Source organism: Mustela nivalis (assembly GCF_964662115.1).
Source record: "Mustela nivalis genome assembly, chromosome: 1".
In the NCBI taxonomy this organism is placed as follows: Eukaryota; Metazoa; Chordata; class Mammalia; order Carnivora; family Mustelidae; genus Mustela; species Mustela nivalis.
In genome coordinates, this window is record NC_139020.1 from 104424916 (window position 1) to 104435819 (window position 10904).

A 10904-nucleotide genomic window follows, 5' to 3' on the forward strand; every position below is an offset into this window, starting at 1 on the left:
AAAAGTCAACTAGGCCTTTCATGTCTGAGGGTTTGCTCTGTCTCTTCTTCTCAGCTTGGATGTGTAGATTAACTCTGTTCATCAGAGAAGGGATTTCAAATTCTGTATCCAGTTAAGTTAAACCTGCCAACGGTGGGCACCTGGGTGGCTCAGTCAGTTAAGCATCTGCCTTCAGCTCAGATCATGATCCCAGGTTCCTGGGATTGAGTCCTGCATGGGGCTCCCTGCTCAGTGGGGAGTCTGCTTCTCCCTCTACCCTTCCCTCCTGCTTATGCTTTCTCTCTCTCCCTCTCAATAAATAAATAAAACCTTTAAAAAATAAATAAGAGTAAATAAATAAACTTGCCAACGGTTTTTAAAGCAACATATATGCTGTCACTAGAAGACACACAGGTCCTGGACTCCAGAAGTCACATACGTATAAATAGCTGGGATAGAACAGACATTCTTGAAAAGATTCGGCTAGTTTCTTAGAAGTATTTGCCTCCTCACTCCCTGCCCTTTTACTTGGGTAATGATCCCTGGGAAAGGGCTCATGTCTGGAACAAGTATTTGATGAAAAACTCTTAGAGAATCAGAGGTGGTGGTAGAAAGCAGGAAATTCAGTACAAACATTTCTGCCAAGTCGTGTGTGTGTGTGTGTAAAGTGAGCACAGCCAGTCCTCGGACTCCTGAGACAGAAAAGGCCTGCAGCAATCTAAGGCTTAACAGATGGGCTTCAACAAATGGCATTAATCCTCTGAAGCTGTCTTAAACACTGAAATAGGACCAGGATGGATTGCAGACTACAATTCCCAGAATGCTCAGCGGAGAAAATAAAGTCAGTGGAGCAGCATATGATGGGATCTGTATTTCGTGAAAGGCTGGATAAAGCCCCTCCTATCCCTACTCACAGCACTCCTACCCGCCGAAGCCTGTCGGTAGTTGTAGTTTTACTGAACATAGGAAGCTTAAAATTGCTAAGAGAAGGTCGAAGGGCCTGACGGGATATGTAGTCGGCGCGTCCGCCGGACGCGCACGCGCAACTATGTTCGGGGCGGGGCCGCGGCACTGCGGTGAAAGCCGAGGCAGCGGGCTGGCGAGCAGGGGGCGGGCGGACATCTTGGGATCCGGAGAGTGGCCCGGCGGGCCGAGCAGGGGGCCGCGGACACCAGGTAAGCTCCGGATCTGGCCAAGGGTGAGAGAGAACGCCTACCTCGCTGCCCAGCTTTGCCTTTCCTTGCGCTGCGCTACGCGGAAAGCTGCCCACACCAGGGAGTGGCTTCAGCCTTCAGATCGAGAGGGAGCTGACGGCGGGGCGGGGGCGCCCGGGGCGCGGTTGCGGGACGGGCAAGGAGCGGCGCCCTCCACCTGACCCGTCCGGCGCCTCCCGGGAGAGAGAGACTTACTGGAATCCTCTCAGAGCTGGGACGCTGTACGGCGCCCCCTTACCCGGGATCGTGACAACCCTCCTGTTCCTTTGCGCTTCTCCTCTCAGCGCAAGGACAATTCCCCGTCCCCTAGGACAGTGACACCCCCTTGTGTCGCCTCCCTGGACTGTGACAGGCTTCCCACCCTGCGGCATCCCCTCCCCCCAGTTGAGTGACACCCCGCGGCTCTTCTTCCTCAGGCCTGTGACAGCCCCCGCACCCCCGTGGAGCCATTTTTTTCCCGCGATGTCTTCCTCCCCAGGGAGAAAAGCCCACCACCCGCTCATGCCTCTACGCTTGAACCCCAAAGCAGGTTACGCAGCCCCAACTTTCCCTTATTCACCACTGTCAGGCTCTCCCTGCTGTTTTTCCTCTTCAAAGGCTTGACCTTTGCCACACGGGAAACTCCTTCGTCCAGATGTAACGCTGCCCCACCCCCCACCCCAGGCCTCTGCTGCTGCAGCCTCACCTGAAGTAGACCGCCCGGCTGTTTCTACCAGTCTTTCCCCTTAACTCAGGATTCCCTTCTTGTCCCGGGCCCCCACCTCTGCTCCTGTGGTGCTCTGAGGTCCCTACCACTTGATACCTGTGAACTTGCTTCTTTGCCCAGGGCTCTACCTCCATTTTGCATTTCTTCTCTCGGCCTCTTTGGGCCAAGGGGTAAAATGTATCCACCACCACCTTGAGAGCCTCTCACTGAGTTTTGGAGACCCTGATGGCCACAGTAATTGGTTTTATTTTCCAGTTTAGAAAAGTCTGCTAAACTCTCTCTGCCCTGTAAAATTAATACCAGAGCTAATTCAGGAAATCTAGAATTAAATGAACCTTTTTTCTCCTTGCAAACACTTTGAGTTAGTTTGACCCAAATAATTTGGATAATTCACGTATTCCACTCCTTGCTTGTAGGTACTCAGGACAGAAATGAGTTATGTCATGGGTCTGGAATCATAGAATTTCAGCTGGGTTGATCTCTTCGTTTTATGAACCTGTACCCCTACCCCCAATTTTTATTGCATTTGGGAGCTGAGAGGGATCCTCCCTTTTTGAAAGGGAGGTGGTTAAAAATAACTAATAAGCTTGGGTCATTGAAGTGTAGCCTGCCAGGGCTGGGCCTTTCTGCTCTGCTCTTATGCCTGCTTATCTGACTGCCTGGGATTGGTTGGAGCCACACTCCTGGGTTGGAGTAAGGGCCTAAGGCCTCCGTTCTCTCCTCCCCACGTCCTGCACACCCTTTCCTGGAATGTTTAGACTTCTGTGAATTAGAGAGCCGCAGGTTCAGGCCCTGCCGTCTTCTCAGAAGGGTAGTGGAGCCTGAGAGACCGGGTACTCCTAAACCGTGCCTGGGGGCCCCAGGCCTGAACCAAGTGGAGTAATTCCTACCGCCATTCCTGCAGCCTCAGGCAGGCCTTCACAGTGACTCACCGGCTAGAATCTGAGTGAGAGTCTGCACAGGAAGGGGCCAAAAAGGATCCGTGCTGAGCTCAGCACTGTGAAGGGTGGGGGAGGCTACTCTTTGGGCTCAGCCCCAGAAAAGGGAAGATCAAAATGGCCTTAGAATCCTGGGCCCAAGTCCCTCTCCATTTCTTTTCTCCTTTCCAGTGTCAGATAAACAGGAACTGGAGCCTGGCTAAGGGGAGGGGCATGCCTGGGGAGGACTTCAGGGTCACTTACTGGAGGGTTGAGTCAGGAGAAAAAGCCCAGCTGGTGACCTGCACAGCCCCACAGGGGATGTTGGCCGAGGTTCTCAGGCCTTCCCTCACCCTGCCTCCGCCTGTCTTAGGTCTGTTCTCAGAGCGATGGGCCTTGGAGACTGAGCTGCCGCCATGATTGGAGGCTTATTCATCTATAATCACAAGGGGGAGGTGCTCATCTCCCGGGTCTACCGAGATGACATCGGGTGAGTCCCCTGGCTGAACCAGCTGTGCCCCCACCCTTCATCCCTCCTTCCCAGCATGCAAGAGCAGGTCGGTTCCTACCAGAGTCTTGACTTGGGCCACCCCACCCCTTGCTGCATCCTAGAAGCTCGCTAATACAGCCTGGTTCCCATTAAGTCTGGTGGTATTGGCCTGGCAATAGGCGGGACCTGTGGAATTGTGTGGCCTCCACAGTCTTAGGAACTCCTGCCCTTCCTGCCTTCTGTTTCCCTTAGTGACAGACCTAGTTGCTGGAGATGAGTGCTTTTGCCTTGGCAAATTAATTCCTCCTTTGAGGGGATGGGAGATCTTTCTCCAGGGGGTAAAGTTAGTGGCCAGGCAAGTGGTACTAGTCCATATAAGTCTCAGAAGCCCTTCACATGGTGAGAGCCTTCACTGAATTCTTCTGAAAGCCTCTGCAGGCCGCCAGATCCACTCCCACTCCCTTTCTTGGGAGGAGGCAGGCTGCTGACTCAGCTGTTTTCAATTCCTCTGGGCCACTTCTAGAAGAGAGGTTGTGAGCAAGCCTGAGGCACTCTCAGGGTCACTGAGGGATGGGCAGGGAGGCCATGCAGCCCTTTCTGGCCTATCAGTAGACCTGGAAGAGCTCCTTGTTCGGGGTCCCTCAGACCTTAACAAGGAGGCACAGACTGCCTTCTCATTCTGCCCCACCCTGCATGCCACTGTTCTTTCCTCAGTGAGGGGACACATCCTAGCCTCAGCAGCTCTAATGAAATTAGGCTCCTCTGGTTTGTGCTGCCCTGTTTTTCTTCCTTTAAGAGCTTAGGACAGATAGTTATAGAATGGGCTTGCTGTAGTGCCCTAGCTCCTTGGCTCCCAGCTCTGTGGCTAATGGGCTGGCCTGGCCTTTGTGGCTATTTGTCCATTGGGTGGTGGTGGGCATGAACTAGAGTTGTGGGAGTGCCTGGCTTCCCTGAACCTGGCTGGCTGTACCCATCTGCACCCTCTCCTGCCCTGGATGAACCTGCTTAAGCCAGGGCACATACTGTCTTGCGTGCCTTGCTGTGCTTTCTGCTCCTTGCCTGTTGCTCGTCTGCTTCCACCTCATGGTGTGTGCTGCCTGCCCCAGTGTGTTGTGTGTCTAATCCTCTCTCTCGTTGCTGCCACTCTCCTCTTCTTGCTGGCGTCATTTCTCTCATCCCATCTCATTGGCTGCCGTAGCAATAGGTAAGCAGCCTATCAAGCTGCCACCCAGGCACAGGTGGGTGGGGGGCCCTGCCCCCCATCATTGTTTTCTTCATCTGTTTTCATTCCCTGAACTCGTCCTGGAATTGGACCCTGGACAGGAATGAATGTCCAGCTCCATGGCCCCTTGGTGCCTTTTCCTCAATTGATTAGAACCTTCTCTGAAGTCATGCTGGCTTTGTCTCACTTCTGCAAGAGCCAGGCCTCCCCACTGGTAGGATCACAAGTGGGAGAACTGAAGAAGGAGCAGGGTATCTTTCTAATTTGGGCCTGGAGCTTACTGAGAAACTAGAGAGGTGGCAGCTGGGAAATTGGGGCCAGGTCTGGGAGTCAGGAATATACCTCCTTAAGCCTAATGGACTTCACTTTATTAGTGGTATGCCTGTCCTGTCATTCCCACCTGATTTCCCTAACTCTGGTGGCTTTCAGACACCAGCTCTGCTCTGGCCCTACTCCCATGCTTCTGCTGGGAGCCACAAGGGCACTGCCCCAGCGGTTTAGGCGTTGGCTTCAGAGTACATGTCAGACTTAAGCAGTGAAGGTGTGGGGAAAGGTTGTTAACAGCTGTGGTTAATGTCCCCACGGAGTGAGGTTTGATGGGGTGCTGAGCAGCCCCTGTGTACCCTTTTCCTCAGGAGGAATGCAGTGGATGCTTTTCGGGTCAATGTTATCCACGCCCGGCAGCAGGTGCGCAGCCCCGTCACCAACATCGCTCGCACCAGTTTCTTCCATGTTAAGCGGTCCAACATCTGGTTGGCAGCTGTCACCAAGCAGAATGTCAATGCTGCCATGGTCTTCGAATTCCTCTATAAGATGTGTGACGTAATGGCTGCCTACTTCGGCAAGATCAGCGAAGAGAACATCAAGAACAATTTTGTGCTCATATATGAGCTGCTGGATGGTGAGGCTGGGAGGGTGTTGGGCCTAGGGTGGGGATGGACCTGATGGGGCCTAGCCTGGAGGTAGGGAGCATGTGTGAGGTTCCCTCCAGTGTCCTGTGAACTTTATTTCCTGTCTGGTCTTTTGAGCCTTGAGGCGGCCAGTCTAAATTCAGCCTTAAAGGCTGCTCTGAAGTAGAACACAGAAATAGGCTAGTGAGTAGAGGTGGGGAAAGGGGGTGGGGGACCAAAAGATATTTCAGAGGGCTAGGAATCTAAGTGGGGGGCTTGGTAGCTGGGCCTCCTGCAGTTAAGCACATTTCCCTCTTACCTTTGTGGTTTGGGCCTTAGTTCACTGAGTGTCCTTCCAGCTTTCTGTCTCAACAGCTACCTCAGAGCCTGAAGGACAGTGAGATATTACTGACTTCTGGGGTTGCATTATCTCTGTTCCTCTGTAGGGTATGATTAAAGGGAGTCTTTCCATCTTCCCCAGAGTCTGTTTTCTAAGGTCTCAGTGCTTCTTGATCTCTCATGCACTAGCCATGAGATTCTTCTGATTTTCTCTGTGAAAAAAATCTGATGTTTTAAGTATGTTTTCTTATGGAGCACAAATCCCAGAGTAAATGCTACAAAGCCAGAGGACATTGCCACAGATGATCCCATGGTCTTCTAGAGCTGTGCTGGCCAGATATGTCCTGGCCAGGGGAGGGACTGGACTGAAGGAGCCTTCAGTTTTTTCCAGGGGGTGATGGTTCCCTTCCTTTTGCAGAGATCCTGGATTTTGGCTATCCACAGAATTCAGAGACAGGCGCACTGAAAACCTTCATCACCCAGCAGGGTATCAAGAGCCAGGTACTCAGTGGGATAGCCACAGCAAGGGTGGGGCCCATCTACCTTGAGCTTCCCCCTCACAGCCTTGTCCCAGATGACTCAAGAGCCCGCCTCTGACAGGAAGTGCTGGCTTGAGCCCTCTACCGTGATTGCAGGCCTATTTTGCCTCATGTGGCCCTCCACCCTAGGAGCAGCCAACTCAGCATCCCTGTTACTGGGAATACACTTCAAGCAGTTTCCTTCTGCACTGGGGGAAGGAAGGGTGTGGGCTGCCCTGGAGGCCTGGTATTCCTCAGAAAGGGAGAGAGTGGGCCCTCCTCTCGGGTCCAGATCTTATATCTGCCTTCTCCTCCTTTTCTGCCTGCCTCTTCCCATCTGTGCTCTCCTACTGCTTCCTGTGGGCATCACATTGGCCCTTTGGCCTCCAGCATCAGGTAAGCAGTTCCCTCAGCTTCACCTTTACAGCTTTCTTCAGGCCCTGCCACATGGAGCTCATGGGGATGATGAGTTATTGGCAGCATGGGGGCAAGGGAGGAAGGGAGTTTGGGTGAGAGTGGAGTGGGGATAGAGACAGGGTCTTTAAAGGTGGAGGGGAATGAGGCCATTCGTGTTTTTCTCTGTCACCCCATGTAGACAAAGGAAGAGCAATCGCAGATCACCAGCCAGGTGACTGGGCAGATCGGCTGGCGGCGGGAGGGCATCAAGTACCGCCGGAATGAGCTCTTCTTGGACGTGCTGGAGAGTGTGAACCTCCTCATGTCCCCCCAGGGTGAGAGCCCGCTTGTGATGAGCCGGGGGGCAGGGTTAGGGCAGCACTCTTGTCCTAACTCACATGTTCCCATGTGTCTGTCTGTCACCAGGGCAAGTGCTGAGCGCCCATGTGTCAGGCCGGGTGGTGATGAAGAGCTACCTGAGTGGCATGCCTGAGTGCAAGTTTGGGATGAACGACAAGATTGTCATTGAGAAGCAAGGCAAAGGCACAGCTGATGAAACCAGCAAGAGGTGCCTGAGCGGGATTGCTGGTGGGAGAGGGTGGACCTTCGAGGGCTGAGCAGGGCTTGGTCTATCACAGGTTCCTTCAAGATACCATTTCTGCAGTAATGCAGACTCCCTCTTCCCAAGGGTGTGCTTGCCTGGTTACTCTTGACATCTGTGCTTACAAGAGATGAGAAGATTGTCCTCATCCTACTTCAAGAGTAGACCCCTTTGTTTGATCCCCAGGGCTGAGACTCTTCTATACATATTGATGGCCTCCCATTGTGCCTGAAATCTCTGGGTCCCAAGCAACAGAGTTCTCCAGAGATGAGCTTGTAAAGCTCCCACTCTCCGTAAATCAGCACCAGGGACCCCTGAGTCAGAAAGCTGCATTCTGGTAGCTTTCCAGTCTGTAGTGCAGGCCTCATCCAGGATATGGCAGCCTTTGGGGGTGGGATAGTCTCCCAGCCAACCCTCTCCTGCCACTCTTCTGTACCAACGAGGAGACCTTCTGCCCCTGCTCGCAGTGGAAAGCAATCAATTGCCATCGATGACTGCACGTTCCACCAGTGTGTGCGACTCAGCAAGTTTGACTCTGAACGCAGCATCAGCTTCATCCCACCTGATGGAGAGTTTGAGCTAATGAGGTGCCACTGGGGTGTGAGGAGGCAGGGGGTGCTGCTGGCCAAGAGAAATGGGGGGAGGGAGGAGGACAGGCTTTGCTGTGCCAACCTTGCTCCCAACCCCTAAAGGTATCGTACCACCAAGGACATCATCCTTCCTTTCCGGGTGATCCCACTAGTGCGAGAAGTGGGACGCACCAAACTGGAGGTCAAGGTGGTCATCAAGTCCAATTTCAAGCCTTCATTACTGGCTCAGAAGATTGAGGTGAGAACAAGGGACTTGGGGAGGAAGCAGCACTGTCTCTGGGTATAAAAGCAGCTGATGTCAGGGCTTGACAGAGTTCCCTCACTTGTAGGTGAGGATCCCAACCCCACTGAACACAAGTGGGGTACAGGTGATCTGCATGAAGGGGAAGGCCAAGTACAAGGCCAGCGAGAACGCCATTGTGTGGAAGTGAGTCTCCTTCATGAGGCCGCTACAGGTCTCAAGATTCCTTGAACCCTCTTTTAAGTTTTACCTTCATTTTCTTGGGCGAGAGAGAGAGTGAGTGTGTTGTGTGTGTGTGTGTGTGTTGGGCGGGGGGTGCCTATCTTTTTCCAGGAGCCTCTACTTATGCTGTCAGCCCCATACCTCTGTGTAAAAGTGTACACACCCGCATTTGAGTGCATGCATGCATTTATCGGAATGCTTCCATGTTTTCCCCTGGAATATTTCTGTGAACTAGCAGGGGATAGCATGTTGTGTATTTAAGCTAAAACTGCAGCCCACAGTGCCAAAGGAGTAGCAGGCCCAAGGTTCCATTGCACGTGCTTAGCAGGGTCTTCCCCATACTGTTTGTCCTGGCACCTCCCACATGCTCCTCAGTTTCCTTGTCCGTACCCCTCCAAAAAGGTACCCTCCACCTTAAAACTCCTCCAAGCTATCAGGGGCACTTGCTGCTTACTGCCCCTCTGTTCCCAGGATCAAGCGCATGGCAGGCATGAAGGAATCACAGATCAGCGCTGAGATTGAACTTCTGCCCACCAATGACAAGAAGAAATGGGCTCGACCCCCCATTTCCATGAACTTTGAGGTATGGCAAAGGAGAGGCCTTAGAGCCATGGCAGGGTGTGCTAAGAAAGATCTTAGGATTGTTTAGGTCAAATTCTGCACCTTACTACCTGCAGATGAGACCTAGGCAGGGGAAATGATTTAATTCATAGACCCATTCCTTCCCCCTTCAGGCCTCTTACTAGAAATTGCTATCCACACTGACAAAAATCTGACTTCTAAAGCTTGTCATAAAAACAATTTTTTGGAAAAATTTAGATGGAATGCCAAATAAGACAAAGTTTATCTACAGACAGGAGAATGGGCTGACTTTGCTTTATGCATGTTAGACATAAAATTTTCTCCACCTTATTTTTTAAGCCCATATTATTGAGCAGGATCAGTGTGTTCTACAGTGAGTCTTTGGTTGCTGCCACCTGCTGCTTAAAGGAATTAAATCAAGTTATCACAGGCAGGGCCTGATTTCAGACCTAAGTGGTTATTTTACGTTACTCTTGGATACGCTTTCTTCTTTAATAACCTTTTAAGAAGACCCTTCTTAAGCTTTCCCCAGCTTCTTTCAGGACCCCAATCATTCAGACACCTGTAGTAGAGATGAAGTAGGTAGGTCAAGGCTACAGAACTTCCTAGAGGAGAGTAGTTGTGAGAGGAAGACCACATCCCTAACTGGAGTTGTCCCTTACCCAGGTGCCATTCGCACCCTCTGGGCTCAAGGTGCGCTACTTGAAGGTGTTTGAACCGAAGCTGAACTACAGCGACCATGATGTCATCAAATGGGTGCGCTACATTGGCCGCAGTGGCATTTATGAGACCCGCTGCTAGCTGCCTAGTAGCAGCTAGCCTGCCTCCCCACCCGCCCTTTTCCGTGGGTCTGGGTGCCCTGGGCCACCATACTTCAGTGTCTCCTCCCTCCTGCTTTGCTGCCTTCCCTTTGCACCAGCCCCTGAGTCTAGGTCTGGACCAACTACATTGCGAGCGGGACTGGTGGAGCAGTCCCTGGGCTCCCTGGGCTCCCTGGGCTCCCTGGGCAGGGTGGTTTCTGGGGCTCCTACTCCACCATCCATCTGTCTGCCCTGGCCCTTGCCAGGCTCTCTGTTCTCTGACCAAAGCCAGGTGGGCTCCCTTTCCTCCCCTCCCCTGTGGCCACATCTCTCTGGAGTGGGAGGGTTGGCTGCCCCTCACCTCGGAGCTCCCCCAAAGGCCAGTAACGGATCCCCAGCCCTCAATCCCTACTCTGCTTTGGGATAGTGTGAGCTTCATTTTGTACACGTGTGACTTTGTCCAGTTATAAACCCAATAAACTGTAGAGCGGAGTTGCTAAGTGTTAATGTGGAAGCTCAATGGGGAGGGGGACTGATGGGATTGCTCTTCCCAAACCTCATGCTGCCTGCATGAGTAGAATTTTATATTCTGAACTGTCTTAAGGCTTTTCTCTTGTGTTGTGCCGATTGTTGGGCCCTTCAAGGTTATCCAAGCCCTTATCCTGACTGGTATTACCCCAGGTCTCCTGTCTCCCCAAAACAGAACCTCAAGGGCAGGCAGCTCCACCTGATTCCAATTCCCTGAGTGTAGGGATTCTTTCCCTAGTTCAGTTTTAGCTTTAGGCAGGTAATTTCTATTAGCAGAGATTAAGCAAGGTTTACATTTGGATTTTCCCTCCATCCCAAGCAACTGACCTCAGTTCTCCTCTACCCAATTACCCAGGCTTCCCTGATAAAAGGGATTCTCTTTTCTGTAACCTCCCCTCTCCAAAGAATCTTGTGATGAGCTTGTCCTTGAGAGGAGTATTCCATACCTTGCTGGCGTGTTGGAGCAGATACAAACAAATTTGCCCTCATTATCTTTCCCTTGTTTGACTGCAGCCATTTTAAACTTAAAAAATCTATCAGAGAAAATTTCAAATACAAACAAGTATCAAAATATAATAAACTCACATGTCCTATCATTCATTCAACTTTAACAATTATCAACTCATGGCCAGTTCCTTAGTATTTCATGATTTGTGTTCACACTTAATC

The 10904-nt window shown here is 51.9% G+C and overlaps 1 protein-coding gene across 1 annotated transcript; it reads left to right on the forward strand.

Annotated features, from left to right (window-relative positions):
• Positions 1-1027: 1027 nt before the first annotated feature.
• On the forward strand, positions 1028-10199 carry AP2M1 (adaptor related protein complex 2 subunit mu 1). The gene is made up of 11 exons (XM_082693087.1): positions 1028-1154; positions 3190-3306; positions 5164-5429; positions 6176-6258; positions 6871-7006; positions 7098-7239; positions 7740-7859; positions 7965-8100; positions 8192-8289; positions 8797-8908; positions 9574-10199. Exons 2-11 carry the CDS (start codon positions 3233-3235, stop codon positions 9706-9708), a joined length of 1302 nt encoding a protein of 433 aa, XP_082549213.1. The 5' UTR covers positions 1028-1154; positions 3190-3232; the 3' UTR covers positions 9709-10199.
• The last annotated feature ends 705 nt before the right edge of the window (positions 10200-10904 follow it).

Bases quoted from the DNA above. Each gene is read 5' to 3' on its own strand.
- AP2M1 (XM_082693087.1), top strand. From the start codon at position 3,233: ATGATTGGAGGCTTATTCATCTATAATCACAAGGGGGAGGTGCTCATC. The intron at 5,430-6,175 runs GTGAGGCTGGGA...TTCCTTTTGCAG, and splicing joins CATATATGAGCTGCTGGATG to AGATCCTGGATTTTGGCTAT. The intron at 8,101-8,191 runs GTGAGAACAAGG...CCTCACTTGTAG, and splicing joins TACTGGCTCAGAAGATTGAG to GTGAGGATCCCAACCCCACT.